The sequence below is a fragment of the Meriones unguiculatus genome (assembly GCF_030254825.1).
Source record: "Meriones unguiculatus strain TT.TT164.6M chromosome 13 unlocalized genomic scaffold, Bangor_MerUng_6.1 Chr13_unordered_Scaffold_41, whole genome shotgun sequence".
NCBI lineage: Eukaryota > Metazoa > Chordata > Mammalia > Rodentia > Muridae > Meriones > Meriones unguiculatus.
In genome coordinates this window covers 3,394,692-3,415,321 of record NW_026843650.1, presented here as the reverse complement: position 1 = coordinate 3,415,321, position 20,630 = coordinate 3,394,692, and the positions used below count along the sequence as shown (strand labels likewise).

General features: G+C 38.0%; 1 protein-coding gene and 1 non-coding gene across 2 annotated transcripts in view; both read left to right on the top strand.

Annotated features, from left to right (window-relative positions):
• LOC132651212 (vomeronasal type-2 receptor 116-like) overlaps positions 1 to 20,143 on the top strand; it is a 42,655-nt gene extending 22,512 nt beyond the window's left edge. The window contains exons 4-6 of the mRNA XM_060376462.1: positions 1,415 to 1,642; positions 10,857 to 10,980; positions 19,245 to 20,143. Coding sequence (XP_060232445.1) covers positions 1,415 to 1,642; positions 10,857 to 10,980; positions 19,245 to 20,143 — 1,251 coding nt within the window. The remainder of the gene's footprint in view (positions 1 to 1,414; positions 1,643 to 10,856; positions 10,981 to 19,244) is intronic.
• Positions 2,607 to 2,713, top strand: LOC132651252 (U6 spliceosomal RNA). Its single transcript, XR_009589041.1, has one exon. It is a non-coding gene; the product is annotated as a U6 spliceosomal RNA (small nuclear RNA).
• Positions 20,144 to 20,630: the final 487 nt, after the last annotated feature.

Sequence of the window (20,630 nt, the reverse complement as noted above, 5' to 3'; positions counted from 1 at the left end):
TTGAGGCTTGTTTTCTGACCAAGTCAATGAGCAATTTTGGAGAAGCTTCTGTGAGGTACTGAAAAGAAGGTATATTCTTTTTGTCTGGGTGAAAATTCTGTACATGTTCATTAAAACCATTTGATCTTGCATCTGTCAATTTAATTGTTTCTCTCTTTTCTGTCTGCATGACCTGTTCTTTGGTGAGTGTGGGGTTTTGAAGTATCCCACTATTACTGTGGACGTATTAGTGTATCATTTAAGCTTTAGTAATGTTACTTTTACAAATGTAGATGCCCTTGTGTTTGAAGCAAAATATTCAAAATTGAGACATCATCTTGGTGGATTTTTTCTATCATATGTATCCTTTTGTTATGATATGTATCCTTTCTCATCTATTATGAATAAATTCACTTAAACTATTATTTTATTAATTAGAATGGCTTCTTTCAATTTGCTTCTTGGGTCAGTTTCTTTGAAAAACCTATTTCCAGCTCTTCACCCTGAGGTAATGTCCTCCTTTGTTTTTAAGATGTGTTTTTTGTATGCATCAGATTGATGAGTCCTGTTTAAGCATCCATTCTCTTATTCTGTGTCTTTTTATTGAGGAATTGAGTCCATTGATATTGAGTGATATTAATGATTGCTCGTGCCTGTTATTTTGATTTTTATGATTGCAGTGTGTTTGTTAGTCTTCTTTTGTTTTTGTAACAGTGGTGTTATTGATTTTCTGTGTTTCTTTGGGTGTTGTTTATTTCCTTTGGTTTGGGCTTTTCCTTCAAATATCTTGTGTACAGATGTGAAGCATAGACACTGGCATTTTCTTTTTATTTATTTATTATTAATTACACTTTGTTCACTTTTTATCTCCCCATAAGCCCCTCCCTTCTCCCCTCCCGATCCCACGTTCTCTCCCCCTTCTTCACTCATGCCCCTCCCCAAGTCCACTGATAGGAGAGGTCCTCTTCTCCTTACTTCTGATCTTAGTCTATCAGATCACTCCTGATGTGATCTGACACTGGCATTTTCAATTCCACAGCATGGCCTCTCACTTGCTGTGAAGTCACAACAATCGAAGCCTTAGTAACCATGTTCACTGGGTGCCAACATTTTGGATCTTATTCAAATCTACATCTTCTAAATGGAAATATTATTTTCTGGTGCTGGAGAAAGACACATGACTTTTTCCAACTAAGGACATGCTACACACCATACTATCTTTCATCTCATAGACAATATTTCTACTTGTGTTCAGTAGCTCTTGCATTATTTCTATGAGGAATAATTTTAATCTCATTAAACATCTGGGAAGACAAATAAACAAAGTAAGCACTTTCAAAAAGAAAGCCATGTTAGAGAAAGGGAAAATGAACTTCTCTTTATAGTCAGCCAGTAATCTGTGTGGACCACTCACTCATATGATGTCTGTCTTCAGCTGCATCCATTTCTGAGGAAAATTAAATTTAAAAATGCTGCTGGAGATGAAATAAGCTTTGATGAGAATATGAATATTATGGAAATGTATGATATACAAAACTTTATTGCATATAGTTTTCGAAATGTATTACTACTTAAAGTGGGAGAGTTTGTCTTCAAGAGTGCACAAGATCAAGGCTTTTTCATCAATGAAGTTCTGATTCAATGGCCAAGCAACTTCAAACAGGTCTGGAAATTTTTCAATATTTAATATGAAGAGAATTATTTAGAAAGTATTATAAAAATTGTTTGTGGTATGATTCTTTGAACTTTTAAAATAATTGTGAATTTTTAATTTCTTAGCTCTATTGTGACTGTGAGCTTGTGTGTGGGTGTTCATGCACATAAGCACATGTGCTTCTTAAGTCCCAGTCAACTGTGGTTCTCTTCTTCAGTTGTCAACTTTATTTTTATCTCTATGAAACCTTTACTTTCTGATTTTGCTGAAATCAGTGGACAGGATTACATACCTTCTCTCTGTCTTCATGATCATAAAGTTTGGATTACAGGCCTATTTTTCTGCACCCAACATTTCTTCCATCATTTTATCATGATCAAATTCACATTTCCCTGCTTATGTGGCAAGCATGTTAAATACTAAAACATGTCTTTAGTTATGTTTGATGATTTTAAATCAGAAATGAAGCAATAGTTTAGAATTACATACATGTATATGTACATATACATATAAATGTACATACAAATGTACACATGATGTCAGATAATTCTTTAGCTAGAATTAGATGAATTGAATTTGGATGTTTGTGTTCATTCATAATGCAGTGATTGAATGACTGAGTGCTCATCGTTAGAGGCATGTATGTGTGTTTTTATATGTAAACACACACATGCACACAAACTTATGTAAATTTCCACATGTTAATTATAAAGGGTAGCTGATTGATGCTCAAGCATCATTCCATTTACACAACTCATACTCAAGCATATCAATAATTTTACAAGGTTGTGAGCTAGCATAAATAATTAATAAATTACGGATTTGGCCACAAGACATTTCTGTAAACAATGTATATGAGCTTCCCAATATGTGTGTCAGGAAATGAACTCATATTTCAGTGCAAGAGCTGTATGCACTCTTAACAGCTGATCCAGTTATCCAGAAACATATTCCTGTTAATATGTACATATTCGTGCTCGCTTCAGTAGGACATATACTAAAATTGGAACGATACAGAGAAGATTAGCATGGCCCCTGCACAAGGATGACACACAAATTCGTGAAGCGTTCCATATTTTTAAAAACCATCTTCCTGCCAAAGGGATTCTCTCCACTACAACAGTCCAGGAACAACCAGAAACTAAATTCAAACAACTAAGATAGCCCAAAGGGTAGAGGACAGCGTAAAAGTTCAACCAACAAAAGCCAGAGCATTATGGCATCTCCAGAACCCAGTTATCCAGGGGCAAATAGACACCCCAGCATAAATGAAGTTCAAGGAGACGACCTAACTTCTATGCTCAAGAAGATGATAACAGAGGAAACAAATAAAATATGAAAAGAAATAGAAGAAGCTGCAGCCAAACAGTATGTGGCCTTTAGAGAGGAAATGCTTAAATTACTGAATGAAATAAAAGAAACAGTGGATTGTTCAAACAAACAGCTGAAGGAATTGACATAAAAACATGAAAATACAGTCAGACAGGGGAAGGAAACCAACAAAATAGCTCAAGACCTGAAGATAGAATTGGAAAAATTAAAAAAAAAAAAATGGAAGAAAGTGTGGTGAGAAAGAACTTAGGGAAGAAAGCAGGAACTACAGAGGTTAGCATAACCAATACTCTACAAGAAATGGAAGAAAGAATCTCAGGTGTAGAAGATACAATGGAAGAAATAGATGTATCTGTCAAAGAAAATGTGAAATCTAAAAAATTCCTGATACAGGCCGTCCAAGAAATTCAAGACAACATAAAAAGACAAAACCCAAGAATAATAGGAATAGAGGAAAAAGAAGATTCCCTGCACCAAGACCCAGAAAATATTTTTAACAAAATCACTGAAGAAAATTTCCCCAACTTAAAGGAGAGGCCAATAAGAATACAAGAGGCCTATCGAACACCCAATAAATTAGACCAGAAAAGAAAATCCTCCCGCCACATAATAATCAAAACCGTAAGTATACAGAACAAAGAAAAAATACTAAAAGCTGCAAGAGAAAAAGGCCAAGTAACATATAATGGCAAACCCATTAGAATCACACCTGACTTTTCAACAGAGACTATGAAAGCCAGAAGGGCCTGGACAGATATCATGCAGACCCTAAGAGAACACAGATGTCAGCCCAGGCTACTATACCCTGCAAAATTCTCAGTCCTCATAGATGGAGAAAACAAGATATTCAATGACAAAAACAAATTTCAAAAATACCTACAAACAAATCCAGCATTACAGAAGACACTGGAAGGGAAAATACAACCCAAGAAAGCTAGCTACATTCAAGAAAACCCAGGAAATAAATAACCCCACTACAGTAAAACAAAAAGCAACCAAGTACACAACCGTATGACCACAGACAACATCAAATTCAAAGGATCTAATAGCCACTGGTCATTACTCTCTCTCAATATCAATGGACTTAATTCTCTAATAAAAAGATACAGACTAACAGAATGGATGCGTAAACAAAACCCAGCAATCTGTTGTATACAAGAAACACACCTAAGTCACAAATATAGACATTACCTGAGGGTAAAGGGATGGAAGACGGCTTTTCAAGCAAATGGACGCAAGAAGCAAGCAGGAATAGCCATTCTAATATCTGATAAAATAGTCTTTCAACCAAAATTAATCAAAAAAGATGGGGAAGGACACTTCATACTCATCAAGCGAAAATTCCACCAAGAAGACATCACAATCCTGAGCATCTATGCCCAAATACAAGGGCACCCACATTTGTGAAAGAAACATTGATAAAACTTAAACCACACATAGATACCAATACACTAATAGTGGGAGACTTCAACACCCCACTCTCAACAAAGGACAGATCAACAAAACAGAAACTAAACAAAGAAACAATATCTCTAACAGAGGTCATGAATCAAATAGACCTAACAGACATTTACAGAACTTTACACCCAAACACAAAAGAATTTACCTTCTTCTCAGCACCTCATGGAACCTTCTCCAAAATAGACCACATAGTTGGTCACAAAGCAAGCCTCAACAGATACAAGAAGATTGAAATAATCCCTTGTATCCTGTCTGATCACCATGGAATAAAGCTGGACCTCAGTAACAACAGAAATAGCAAAAAGCCTACACATACATGGAAACTGAACAACTTGCTACTAAAAGACAGCTGGGTCAGGGAAGAAATAAAGAAAGAAATTAAAATCTTCCTAGAACTCAATGAAAATGAAGACACAACATACCCAACCTTGTGGGACACAATGAAAGCAGTGCTAAGAGGAAAGTTCATAGCACTAAGTGCCTTCAAGAAGAAATTTGAGACAGCGCATTCAAGCAACTTAATGGCTCACTTAAAAACCCTAGACAAAGAAGAAGCAGACACACCAAGAAGGAGCAGACGGCTGGCAATAATCTAACTCAGGGCTGAAATCAATCAATTAGAAACAAATAAAACAATTCAAAGAATCAATGAAACCAAGAGCTGGTTCTTTGAGAAAATCAACAAGATAGACAAACCCTTAGCCAAGCTAACTAAAAGGCAATGAGACACCATCCAAATCAACAAAATCAGAAATGAAAAGGGGGACATAACTACAGACACTGAGGAAATCCAAGCAATCATTAGGACTTACTTCAAAAGTCTATACGCAACAAAATTTGAAAATTTAAATGAAATGGACAATTTTCTTGATTGATTCCACTTACCAAAGCTAAATGAGGACCAGGTAAATCAATTAAATAGTCCTATATCCCCCAAGGAAATAGAAGCAGTCATCGAAAGTCTCCCATCCAAAAAAAGCCCAGGACCTGATGGTTTCAGTGCAGAATTCTACCAGACATTCAAAAAAGAGCTAACTCCAGTTCTCTTCAAATTATTCCACAAAATCGAAACAGAAGCAACATTACCAAACTCATTCTATGAAGCCACAGTCACCTTGGTACCTAAACCTCACAAAGACCCAACCAAAAAAGAGAACTTCAGGCCAATCTCCCTTATGAATATTGATGTAAAAATACTCAACAAAATACTCACAAACCGAATACAAGAAGACATCAAAGATATCATCCACCATGACCAACTAGGCCTCATCCCAGGTATGCAGGGGTGGTTCAATATATGGCAATCCATCAATGTGATCCACCATATTAACAAATTGAAAGAAAAAAAAAACACATGATAATCTCCCTAGATGCTGAAAAAGCCTTTGACAAAATCCAACACCATTCATGTTTAAAGTATTGGAGAGATCAAGGATACAAGGCACATATCTAAACATAGTAAAGGCAATATACAGCAAACCTATAGCCAACATCAAACTGAACGGAGAGAAACTTAAAGCAATCCCACTGAAATCAGGGACAAGACAAGGCTGCCCACTCTCTCCATATCTCTTCAACATAGTTCTGGAAGTCCTTGCTAGAGCAATAAGACAGTTAAAGGAGATCAAGGTGATACAAATTGGAAAGGAAGATGTCAAATTATCACTATTTGCAGATGATATGATAGTATACATGAATGACCCCAAAAACTCTACCAGGGAACTCCTACAGCTGATAAACATCTTCAGCAAAGTGGCCGGATACAAAATTAACTCAAAAAAATCAGTAGCCCTCCTGTATACAAAAGACAAAAGGGCTGAGAAAGAAATTAGGGAAACAACACCCTTCACAATAGCCACAAATGACATAAGGTACCTTGGAGTAACCCTAACCAAGGAAGTCAAAGACTTGTATGTAAAAAATTTCAAATCTCTGAAGAAAGAATTAGAAGATATGAGAAGATGCAAAGATCTCCCATGCTCATGGCTTGGCAAGATTAACATAGTAAAAATGGCCATCTTACCAAAAGCAATCTACAGATTCAATGCAATGCCCATCAAATTACCAACACAATTCTTTACAGACCTGGAAAGAAAAATTCTCAACTTCATATGGAATAACAAGAAACCCAGGATTGCTAAAACAATCCTCTACAATAAAAGATCTTCCGGAGGTATCTCCATTCCTGATCTTAAGTTGTACTATAGAGCAACAGTTTTAAAAACTGCATGGTACTGGCATAGAAACAGAATGGTGGATCAATGGAACCGAACAGAGGACCCAGAAATAAACCCACACACTTATGGACACCTGATCTTTGACAAAGATGCCAAAACCATACAATGGAAAAGAGATAGCATCTTCAACAAATGGTGCTGGTCTAACTGGATGTCTACATGTAGAAAAATGAAAATAGATCCATACTTGTCACCCTGCACAAAACTGAAGTCCAAGTGGATCAAAGACCTCAACATAAAACCAGACACATTAAATCGGCTTGAAAAAAAAGTGGGAAATACCCTAGAACTCATTGGTACAGGGGAAAACTTCCTGAACAGAACACCAACAGCACAGGCTCTAAGAGCAACAGTCAATAAATGGGACCTCATGAAACTGAAAAGCTTCTGTAAAGCAAAGAACACCATCATCAAAACAAAGCGACTGCCTACAGATTTGGAAAGAATCTTCACCAACCCTTTACCTGACAGAGGACTCATATCCAGTATATATAAAGAACTAAAGAAGCTGAAAAGCAGCAAACCAAGTAATCCACTTAAAAAATGGGGAAGAGAGCTAAACAGAGAATTCTCTGTAGAGGAATACCGAATGGCAGAGAAGCACTTAAAGAAATGCTCAACCTCACTAGCCATTAGGGAAATGCAAATCAAAACAACCCTGAAATTTCACCTTACACCCATGAGAATGGCCAAGATCAAAAACGCAAGTGACAACACATGCTGGAGAGGTTGTGGAGAAAGGGGAACCCTTCTCCACTGCTGGTGGGAATGTAAACTTGTACAACCACTCTGGAAATCAATCTGGCGCTTTCTCAGACAACTAGGAATAGCGCTTCCTCAAGATCCAGCCATACCACTACTGGGCATATATCCAAAAGAGGCTCAAGTACACAAAAAGGACATTTGCTCAACCATGTTTGTAGCAGCTTTATTTGTAATAGCCAGAAGCTGGAAACAACCCAGATGCCCCTCAACTGAAGAATGGATGCAGAAATTGTGGTACATCTACACAATGGAATATTACTCAGCAATGAAAAATAAGGAAATCATGAAATTTGCAGGTAAATGGTGGGATCTGGAAAGGATAATCCTGAGTGAGTTGTCCCAGAAGCAAAAAGACACACATGGTATATACTCACTCATATAGACATACAACATAGGACAAACCCACTAAAACGTGTGCATCTAAAGAAACTAAGCAAGAGAGAGGACCCTAACTAAAATGTCCAATCCCCATCCAGAAAGGCAAAGAGGATGGACATCAGAAGAAGAAGAAAATAGGAAACAACCTAGGAACCTACCACAGAGGGCCTCTGAAAGCCTCTGCCCTTCAGACTATCAAAGCAGATGCTGAGCCTGATGGGCAACTGTTGGGCAGAGTGAATGGAATTTTAGGTAAGAATTGGGAAATAGTAAGAGCTGGAGAGGACAGGGTCTCCACAAGGAGAGCAACAGAACTAGAAAATTTGAACACAGCAAACTTCCCAGAGACTCATACTCCAACCAAGGACTATTCATGGAGATAACCCAGAAACCCTGCACAGATGTAGCCCAGGGCTACATAGTTAGCCCAGGGTTACATAGTAATGTGAAGAGGGACTGCCTCTGACATAATCTGATTGGCCTGCTCTTTGATCACCTCCGTCTGGGGGGGATCAGCCTTGCCAGGCCATAGTAGAGGACAATGCAGCCACTTTTGATGTGAACTGATGGAGTAAGATCAGAAAGGAGAGGAGAACCTCCCCTATCAGTGGATTTGGGGAGTGTCATGCATGCAGAGGGAGGAGGGAGGGTGGGATTGGGAGGGGAGGAGAGAGGGGCTTATAGGGGGATGCAGAATGAATAAAGTGTAATTGAGGAAAAATTTAAAAAAAGGAAAAAATAATTTAAGAACCTTAAATGACTTTCAAAAGTGGAGAAAAACATGGAGTTAGTCAATATACATGGAGCATGTAAATTGCCCCTGGGGGCAATGGTCTCCTGAACCTACTCAGACCTCGGACACCACCACTGCTAGTTCTAGAACTGATGCAAGATGTTCCAATGAAGGGGTTAAGGCTTCTCATAAGATTTCCTATAAGCCCACACCTGTTTGTTTATATCCCCCATTTTTATTCATTATTAGCCAGATAGAGCCAAGTAATTGTGGTGATGATACTTGCTTTTTTGCCCAATGCTGGAATGCTAGTGAATTTAGGTATGCCCTGGATACTCGCATGCCTCACTGGGTGCCTGTGCCCGTTGATGCCCCTCACGCTATGACTCTCTTCAGACAGAAAAGGGATATTGGAACTACAGCCACCATTGTTACTACCATCTCATTGGCGGCTGTTGGAGCTACCACCACGGCATTAGCCATGAGTCATACCGGGCAGACTGCTCAGACCCTGAACAATCATTTAGCCAATGTAGCTCATGCCTTAGTTGTACATAAAGGAATTAATGCTCAACTAAAAGGAGGCTTGATGGTGTTCACTCAGAGGATTGACCTCGTGCTGGGGCAAATTGATACCCTATGGCAAATCGCTCAACTTGGCTGTCAATGAAGATATGCAGGACTTTGAGTCACTAGCATATAACATGAGAATTTTTCCTGTGCTGCAAATTTGTCTAAACAATTGTTGAGCTATATTTTAGGTAATTGGACTGGAGAATTCGATACTACGATGGAGCAGCTGAGAGTGGCCATTGTCACAGTAAATTCTACCAGAGTGGACGCAGGACTAGCCACAGGATTATCAACATGGATTGCTGCAGCCATGAATCATCTGAAGGAATGGGCGGGCATGGGAGCGTTAGCAGGCCTTCTGGTGTTGGTCTCCTTGGTTTGCCTGTGGTATATATGCAAGATTAGAGTCTCACAACAGTGTAATGCAGCCATGACCATTCAGGCCTTTACAGCCATTGAAGCAGGACAGTCTCCCCAAGCATGGTTGGCTATCATAAAAAGCTAAAATGTTATGCTCAGGATGCGAGGCTAAGCACTGCACTCAGGGTCAGCCGCTTTCAACCCAGAGAAGAGCATGTCTGATTGCATGCGGGTTGATGCCCCAGGTCCTGCCTCTGAGAAAATGGTATCAGACGGGTCTGATGCTCTTTGGGTGGATGACACCTAAATGAACATCGGTACAAAGTCCCAATTTATTTCTAATATCAGAGAGTAGAGTAGAGATCAGACCTCTACTCTTGCCTTATGAGTCTAAAACAAAACGGGAGAACTGTAGAGAGCTGCGTAATGCCGCGCCTTAAAGATGGAGCTGGTTTCTGCCTTCCACCTTCCCAATGGTGAGTGCTCTCTGTCACGAACAACTCCACATTTGGCTAAGGCCGAGGATCTGGCTTGCTTCCATGTATGTGGAACTATCTGCATTGCCCACGTGGCACGCTGGGGTTGGCTACCCAGAGGCTATTTAAGCTGTGGGCTGGCTTTCCCCAGGGTCAGATGATTGTTCAAGGTTCCTGAACAAACTGCATTAAAAAATATGTACATATTCATTAGACAGAAAATGAATCCAAACCAAGGTGGAAAAGAGGTCTAAGATCGAAATATTTCCTGTCCTACAAAATTTCTAACCTGTAACAAACTAAAATTGCATTAGATTTTTATTAGTTATGTGATTAAGAATGCAACTGGTGAAAGTCCCATTTGATGATGCCACTAACGTTTGAAAAGAAAGGCACAGAACAATTCCTACCATTGGGAGTCAAGGGTAAAAGTCACAGTAACATATTACAATTCACCAATGGCCAAATCATTTTCATGAGAAAATTGAACTTCTTTTTGCAGCTGAATCAGAGTGCATGGGTGTTACTATAAGATAGGAAATATAAAGGTAGAAATAAGTGTCCTTGGCGGCAAGTATGATTGGATACTTGTCTTAAAATCCAACTGTCCCAAAATTCATACAATAAAATGAGTTCTGAATTACTGCCTCACAGAAGAGGGTATCTTGATGCCCTACACATTTCACACAGGAGAGGCAGTAGTGAGTTGTACTTTGGTCACCATAAAGGGATGTTGAACATTTAGTATTGGAAAGTGTGGTAAGTTTAAATCTCCATTCTACATTCTCACATTAAAACCTCAGAGTTCCTCATAAACAAATACAATTTCTATAGGTTACATGAATTTATCCTAAACTATTTTAAACTGATGTTGAATATCATAACCAGTTTTTCTGTGTTGTTTTCAGATTCCTCAATCTGTGTGTACACAGAGCTGTGGTCCAGGATTCTGGAAAGTTCTACAAAAAGAAAGACCGGTCTGCTGTTTTTCTTGTGCATTTTGTCCAGAGCAACACATTTCTAACCAGACAGGTAGAAAAATATACTTTTACTCAAAATGCTTGGGAATGGAGATGGGGAAAGTTAAGAAGTGACCTTGGAGTCATAATATGGTGCTGTTCCCAATGTCTCTAACACTCATCACTGAATCCATTATTAATCATTGCTGAAGCCACATAATGTGTGAAGTTTAGAGTGGCAGTTCTCGTGCTATTGTGTCATATGCACCCTACTTTTATAAACCTGCCTTTTGGTGCATGGAATGGCCATCTCAGTTCTTGCAGTGTTCCATGCTATGAGCTCCCCATTACATGTGAGCTCCAAAGTTGTCCAGGATCAATTTGTATTTCTGTGATTAACAAACCTAATGATTCTTGCCTCAAAATAACTCCAGGAAAAGTACATGTCTGATTGTTTCTGAATGCACAAGAAACTGAACTGCATTTACAACACAGTTGTCATTTTCAGTATCAACAATAGAAAAAGCAAGTCTTTGTAAATTAAAATATGGCTGCTTGTTTAGGGTTGTGGTCAAATGTGTGATAACATATATAAGTAACATCATATCGAATGAGCAGGTTGCATATTTATATACAAACACACACACAAAGACACAAATACATTTAATGAGAAAAGACCCCAACGATTTGAGAGAGAATAAATATAAGGTGGGTGTGGGAGAAGGTTTAGAGTGATCAAAAAGAAGGGCATAGTGAGGTAATTATATTATTTTTTAAATGAAAATTTTTACGAAAAAAGTCAGAAGGAAAATACATTAATATAATGATGAGAATCTACTATATATTATATTTAAAAAGACCAATCCTTAGACAACCATAATACAAACAGATTTTTATGTATTATTGCAAATTATCAAATGTTGAAAATTTAAATATTCTTTATATTCTGAGATCTAATGCTATCATACGTTAAATTCCTTGCAGAGTGACACATGACTTCAATTCCTATGTTAAAAAGATATAGAGAGAGCAGGCGTCCTTGTCTTGTCCCTGATTTCAGTGGGATCTCCCTGTTTAGGTTAATGTTGGCTATAGGGTTGCTGTATATTGACTTTACTGTGTTTAGGTATGTGCTTTGTGTCTCTGATGTCTCCAAAATTTTATACATGAACAGGTGTTGGATTTTTGGCTTCTATGAAAATGATCATGTGATTCTTTTCCTTCCCTTTGTTTATGAGGTGGATTAAAGTTATGGATTTCTATACACCTAACAACACCTTCATGCCTGGGATAAAGCCTATGTTATAGTTGTAGATGATATCTTCTATGTGTTCTTGTATTTGGTTTGTGAGTATTTTACTGAGTATATTTGTGTCAGTGTTCATGAGGGAAATTGGTCTGAAGTTCGTGTCTTCCTTGGGTCTTGACAGTGACGTGACTGTGACTTCATAGAATTAATTTGTTAATGTTCCTTCTGTTTATTTTTTGTGAGATAGTTTGAAGAGTATTGGTATTACTCTTCTTTGAAGGTCTGGTCAAATTCTGAGCTGAAACTATCTGGCCCTGGGCTTTTTTGTATAGGGACTTTTGATGACTTCCTCTGTTTCCTTAGGGCAGAAAGGACAGTTTATTTACCTGATCTTGATTTAACTTTGGTAAGTGGAATCTATCAAGACAATTGTCCAATTATGTATGTATGTATGTATTTATGTATGTATGTGTATATATATATACATATATATATATATATATATATATATATATATATATTATGTGATGTATAGACTTTTGAAGTAAGACCTAATGATTCCTTTGGTTTCCTCAGTTTCTGTCCTTATATCACCCTTTTTGTTTTTTATTTTGTTCATTTGGATACTGTCTTTCTGCCTTTTAGTTACTTTGGCTAAAAGTTTGTCTCTCTGGATTATAGTCTCAAAGAACCAGCCCTGGTTTTGTTAATTCTTTGAATCATTTTATTTCTATTATGTTGATTTCAGCACTTAATTTGATTATTTCCAGCCCTCTACTCCTTTTGGCCCTTGTCTATATCTAGTTGTTATTTTCTAGGTTTTACAGTTGTGTCATTAGGTTGCTTGTAAGTGATGTCTCAAATTCTTATATGAAGGCACTTAGTGCTATGAATTTTCCTCTTAGTACTGCTTTCATTGTGTCCCATAAGTTTGGGCATGTTGTGCCTTAATTTTCACTGAATTTTAAGAAATCTTTAATTACATTATTTATTTCTTCCATGACACCTGTTATTGAGTTGATCAGGTTTCATGTGTATGTGTAGGCATTTTGCTCTTTCTGTCATTGTTGAGGTCCAGATTTAGAACATGGTGATGTAATTGGATCCAAGGAATTGTTTCAGTCTTATTGTATATGTTAAGTGTTGCTTTGTGCCTGAATATATGTTCAATTTTGGAGAAAGTTCCTTGATTTGCAGAGAAGAAGGCATATTTGTGTCTGGGTGAAAATTTCTGAGGACTTCTATTAGGTATTTGATTCATGACCTATGTAAGTTTCATTATTTCGCTGTTTAGCTTCTGTGACAATGATCTGTCACTTGGTGAGAGTGAGGTGTTGAAGGATACTATTATTTCTGTGTTGGGACTGATACGTGATTGAAGCTTTAATAATGTTTCTTTTACAAATGCAGGTGCCCTACCATTTTGGGCATAGTTGTTCAAGATATTGTTGTCCTTGTGGATTTTTCTATAATGAGGACAAAGTATCCTTCACTTCTCTTTTGATTAATTTTGGTTGGAAGACTGTTTTATTAGGTATTAAGATGGTACTGCCACTTGCTCCTTGGGTCCATTTGATTGGAAAACCTTTTTCTATCACTTTACTCTAAGGTAGTGTCTATCTTTGGGACTGAAGTGTGTTTATTGTATGCAGCAGAATGTTTAATCTTGTTTCCATAACTATTCTGTTAGCACGTGTATTTTTATTGGATTACTGACTCAATTGATGTTGCGAGATACTAGTCATCAATGAATTTCAGTTCCTTTTATTGTGGTGTTATTGCAGATAGTGTGTTTGTGTGCTTATTTTGATTTTTTTCTGGTGTTATCTATATTGTGTGTTTTGTGGTTGTAGTTGATCTCAATGGGTTGGAGTTTTCCTTCTAGTAGCTTCTCAGTCAGTGAGAGTGCTTAGACATTGTTTTAATTTAGTTTTGTCATGGAATATCTTGTTTCCTCCATCTGTGTTGATTGTAAGTTTTGCTTAGTACAGTAGTCTGCTTTGGCATGTGTGAATTCTTTGCATTTACATGACATTCTCCCAGGCCCTTCTGGGTTTCATAAACTTTGTTGGAAAGTCTGGTGTGATTCTGATAGGTCTGCCTTTCTATGTCACTTGATCTTTTTCCTTTGCTGCTTTTGATATTTTTTCTTCATTATGTAGATTTATTGTTTTGATTATTTTATGGCAAAAGGATTTTCTTTTCTGATCTACTCTATTTGGTGTACTGTAAGCCTCTTGGATGTTTAAGGTTATCTCTTTCTTTAGGTTGGAGAAATTTTCTTCTGCTGTTATTAAAAATATATTCTGCACCTTGGAGTCTGGAATAATCTGTTTAGTCTATTCCTATTGTTTTTGGGTTTCACATTTTCATGGAGTCCTTGAACTTTTCTGATTGTTATGTTTTCTTTGAGAGATAGATCGCTTTCTTCAATTGTATCTTCAATGCCTGAGATTCTCTCCTCCATTTCTTATATTTTGTGGGTGATGCTTATCTCTGTGGTACTTGATTTCTTCTCTACGTGGTCCATCTCCAGGGTTTTCTGTGTGTTTTCTTATTTATTCAAATTCCATTTTCAAGAATTGAATGATTTTAATAATTCACTTCTCCTGTTTAACTGTGGTTTCTTGTCTATGATGGCCTCTCTGTTTGCCTTGTCTTTCCTTGTATTTCTGTGAGACATTTGTTCTTTTCCTCTTTATATGTCTTTAATAACTGCATGAACATAGATTTAATGTCCCTTTTCTGTGTTTCAGCTGTAGTAGAATATCCATTGCTCTCAGGGGTGGATTCTGGTGGAGCCATGATGTCCCAGTTTTTGTTGACTGTGTTTCTCTATTGGCCTTTAGCCATCTGGTTGTCTGTAGCCTTACCTGTTTCTTACTGGAAACTGCATCAAAGACTGGATCCTCCTGTCTTTGGAGTTTAGAGTAGTATTCAGGAAGATGTCAAATGTGCAGTGGCTCAAGAATGGGTGCATCTTAAGATACAAAGAATGACAGCATCTTGAAGGGGAAGGCACAGGGCACTGTATGGACACATAAACATGTAGGGGCTGGTGAATTGAAGGAGAGGGGTGTGCATGCACTGGAACCCTTTGTTTGCCTTGTCTTTCCCTGTATTTTTGTGAGATATTTGTTATTTTCCTCTTTATATGTCTCTAATAACTGCATAAACATAGATTTAATGTCCTTTTTCTGTGTTTCAGCTGTATTAGAATATCCATTGCTCTCAGGGGTGGGTTCTGGTGGAGCCAGGATGTCTCAGTTTTTGTTGACTGTGTTTCTATGCTGGCCTTTAGCCATCTGGTTGTCTGTAGCCTTACCTGTTTTTTTTTTCCTGGAAACTGCACCAAAGAATGGATCCTCCAGTTTTTGGAGTTTAGAGTAGTATTCAGGAAGATGACAAATGTGCAGTGGCTCAAGAATGGGTGCTGATGGTTCAGATGACAGCATCTTGAAGGGCAAGGCACAGGGCAGTGTAAATGTGTAGAGGCTGGTGAATTGAAGGACAGGGGTGTGCATGCACTGGAACCCTGAATTTTGGGGTGCAGGTACTGTTATTCATCATTATCAAGGTGCAGATGCCCCAGGTGGCATCCCTGGGATTCCTCAGAATAAAGCTGGGCTGCCACTTACAGGCCTGCCACAAACTATGTTCCCTGTACTCAGATTCCTCTGAGATCTGTCTTCTTGGATCTGGGATCTCTGAAATTCTATTGTTCACCTGCTGTCCATGGGGTGACTAGAGGAACAGTGCCTTGGTGGGTGGGATGCTCTCCCAGTAATCATGAAGCTGGCACACAGGGAGCAGGAGGGATCTGAAGTCTGGCTGCTAGAGCACAGAGTCCCTAAATATGGGGATCCAAACTCACTGGAATATGTGAAGGGGTAGGTGGTCCAAAATTTACTACTCCTGGATCCATGAGATGGCCACAGGGGGCCTAGATCAGATCAACTCCATTCCCTGGATGACCTGTCCAGATCAGAAAGCAGCAAAGTTGATGCTCTGGATCTGACCACCTGTCTATACACTGGTCCCAGATAATCTGAATCTCTGCCCCTCAAATATGGGGCACACTTGTCTCCACCATACTGAATTCTCCATTTCTTGATCTTTCATCCTTCTTTTCTTTTTTGGTGGGAGCCTTTTGTGACCTTTTGAATTTCCTCATGGTTCTGTTTAGATCTATTTGGGTTGTTGAATTTTTGTCGAATTCATCTTTGAATAATGGTTGCTTGGGCAAATCTAAAACTTTTCCATCTCATGCACATTTTTAAGCTTACTGGAATATAGTATGTTTTAAAAATATTTCCTTAGAATATTCTGAATTTTATTGGTTTCTGTAGTAATGTTTTTTCTGTAAATTCTGATTCTGTTAATTTGAGTACTCTATTTTTTTTCTTTAATTTACTTGAGCTATGGGTCTGTCAATTTTGTTTATCTTCAGAAAGAGCCAGCTCTTCCTTTGGTTAATTCTATGTATTGATTTCTTTATTTCTGTTTCATTCACTTCTATTACAATGTTATTATTTCTTTCTATTATATTATTAATTTGTTTGTGTACTATCGAGCTTCTGCTCACACCTCTCCTCCCAGACCCTCTCTCTCACCTCCCCTCCCAACCCAATGTGCCCCTCCTACCTTTCTTTAAAAAAATAGAAGTCTCCCATGGATATCAACCAGCCTTGGCATTTAAAGTTGCAATAAGATTATGCACAACTTCTGTTATTGAGGCTACACAAGGCAGCATTAGTCTTGCTGTTAGGTGTCCCCATAAAGACCAAGCTGCACAACTTGGTCTTTATGTGCAGGGAGCCCAGATCTGTCCCATGCATGCTCTATTGTTAGCAGTTCATTCTCTGAGTTTGTTCCAGGAGCCTTTCTGTGCGGCAATCCTGAGCATGGAAAGGAGAGGTGTTTGTCTACAGGGTGCTCCAGAGAGCAGATCAGGGGTCAGCGAGGAGAGGAAATTAGTCAGCTGAGGTGATTAGGGGAATCTAGAAGCTGACTACTAAAATTTAGACATTTCTTTGGCTCTGACTTATTGCTGACAAGGCTCTTGTTTGTTTATAGAAGTTTCACAGTACAAACACAGAAGAATGATTATTCAAGTGGTACAAGATAGGTGTTTGATTTTTCATTTTACAGGGATAAAAGCTCAGTTACAATTTTAAAAGTACATACAGAACATATTTGATTAACATTCTTAGCCCTATAACTCTACTTTAAGGAATCTCAAGAATGTCTCCTTCAAAGAAAACACATTTAATATATAAGAGCCTGCTTTTAGGTTGGAATTGTTTACAGTATGAGTGCAGTCCAGAGAAACAGAAAATATTTTAACTGATCTTTTTATGCATAGCAAATACAAATAAATAGCTACTTTTACTATATGTATCATCATCTATGCTACACAGTAGAAAAAAAGTTTATTTAAGTCAATCTACCTTATTTACTAAGTTTCATTCCATAAGGAGTGTACCCTCTTTGACCTTCCAACTTTGAGCTACATTTTCCAGGAGCTCTAAGCCTATAATAAAAGCATATTAAATTGATACCTGAATCTCCAGGCCTCTCAGGGATCACATATTGCCTTTGTTTACCCTGCACCAATATACTGTTTAGGGGCACATACCCCAAGAAAACTCCTGAAATAATGGCCTCATCTCTCTATATGGCTACCTCTGCTTAATAATCTCCAGGGCATAAAGAAGTTTTGCAAACAGTGGACTAATAAAGTTAAGTTTAGTATTTTCATAAGACTCAGGTATCATCAGGAATGGATCCATTGTCTTCCTCTATGGTCTGGTAAGGCTGCTCCCCACTCAGGGGAGGTGATCAAAGAGCCAGCCACTGAGTTTATGTCAGAGACAGTCCCTGTTCCCCTTACAATGCAGCCAGTTCTGATGAGACTAGGTAGGCTATGGTTGGAGGGAAGGGGAGGAGGACATCCCTAGCAGAAGACTTGGAGAGGGGCATAGGAGGAAATAAGGGTGGGAAGGTGTGGAGGGTATGAGCATGGGGGCTACAGCCAAGCTACAAAGTAAACAAAGTACAATTAATTTTAAAATGCCTAATTTTAAAAAATACTCAGACATAATTTTTCTGTAGAACAAAACAGAAATTAAATCAAATCATTGTGAAGAAAGTCCACAGTAATGCAACACATACACACACACACACACACAAAAAAAAACAGAAGTTAGATACAGAAGAACAATGATTGTAACAATCTGCACAGCTTTGGTGGAATAGCACCAAGCGACTGTGCTTCATGACTCTCAGCAATTTCAGTGAAAATGGCTGTATCATTCTCCCTTTCTGATTTAACATTTTAATAGATTTATGGTATTTATGACATGTAGGTTATTTTTTTAGTCTTCAGAATATTACTGGAAGAACAAGAGTGTAAATTAGAACAATTCCCAGAATTATTCTGGAATTAATAATGAAAGAGAAAGAGTCCTGTCCTGAGTCAAAGGATGACAAAGACTATAGAAATTTATTTGCAACTTCCACAGCTGGAATAGGTAATAATTTATAGCCGGTGTTTGTTGATGCAAGTGTTGTATATTTACCACCAAATCAGAACTGTTCCATAGTTCATGGAGATAGGACCTAACTTATCACCATATTACCTTAGAAAAATTATAGGAGTGGGATTAACAAATAACCACTGAAACAGTGAGTAAGAAGAAATATGAGAAGAATCCATGATGATGGAAACAAGGAAGTGCATTTTTATACATCGATGTCATCAAAATACAATGTACACATACTTAGAATCTCAAAGTATAATAAAAGCATTTGAAGGCTTAATTGACAGTATTATTTTATCTGAATATGAATAAAATAGATTTCACTACCCTAGAGAAACAGTGATAAGCTGTTGAGCAGAAAGCTTATTTTTAATTAAACAAGATAAACAGTAGAAATACAAATTATAGAGAGTTCATGTCCTTGGCAGTAACATGAAGCAGAATACACTACGTTACACACATCACTGGAAAGCAGTTTTATGAATCAAATGTGCAATCAATAGATACTTATATAAGGTGAAATGTTGATCCAATTTCTCCACACAGATCAGCAGGAGTGCATCCCTTGCCCAGTTCAAGAGTACCCAAACCCTGAGAGAAACAAGTGCCTGCCCAAAGCAGTGACCTTCCTTTCCTTTGAGGATCCTCTGGGCATAGCTCTGGCATGCACAACTCTTTGCTTCTCTGTCAGCACAATTGCAGTTCTGGGGATCTTTCTCAAACACCGAGAATCAGGCATGGTTAAGGCCAATAACCGGACTCTCAGCTACATACTGCTCATCTCCATCCTACTCTGCTTTCTCTGCTCCTTTCTCTTCATTGGCCACCCAAACACAGCCTCCTGCATACTTCAACAGATAACATTTGCACTTGTCTTCACCTTGGCTATTTCCACTGTTTTGTCAAAAACTATAACTGTAATTCTGGCCTTTAGGGTCATGAAACCAGGAAGAACAATGAGAAGGTTGTTTGTCTCTGGTATCTATAATGCTGTCATCCCTATCTGTGTCCTGATCCAACTCATTCTCTCTGGAGTCTGGCTGGGAACCTCGCCTCCCTATACTGACAGAGATGCATACTCTGAATATGATCATATCATCATTTTATGCAACAAGGGCTCAGTTACGGCTTTCTACTGTGTGCTGTCCTATTTAGGGACCCTGGCCCTAGGCAGCTTCACTGTGGCTTTTCTGGTGAGGAACCTGCCTGACACATTCAATGAGGCCAAGTTCCTGACATTTAGCATGCTGGTGTTTTGCAGTGTCTGGGTCACCTTCATCCCAGTCTACCTGAGCACCAAGGGCAAAGCCATGGTGGCTGTGGAGGTCTTCTCCATCTTGGCCTCCAGTGCAGGGCTACTGGGGTGCATCTTTTTCCCAAAGTGCTACATTATTCTCTTAAAACCTGATAAAAACTCATTGAGATGTTTGAAAAACAAAAAATAGAATACAAAAACTGATCATTTTCATGCATTGGTTTCTCTAATAAAACTCATTAGTATACTAAAAATAAAGTATTTCCCTACTTTTCAGAAACTTTTTTCTGAAATGTATATTTAAACAAAAATAAGAGCCCCCCACTTTGTCTCATAATCAAAGACATTTTATTTCAGAAGAAAAGCTGTGGCTAAAATTTTAGTATGTTATGCATGTTACTTATGAATTTAATTTATAAACAAAATAAATATTCCAAATGTAATTTCATGACAGTAACTGAGATAAATAGTACAAGAACTAAATATGTCTTCTCTTTGTTATTTTGGGGAGTATAACAGGGCATTGGGTGGCATTTGTGATTCTCCATATAACAGGCAAAAAAGTCAATCTCTTCAAAGGGTCAGACTTTTAAACAGGTTGAGCCATTCCAGATATTAGTATAGAGAATTTTGTAAAAGATAAAAATAAATCTACTGCATGACCCTGTTCTCTTTTC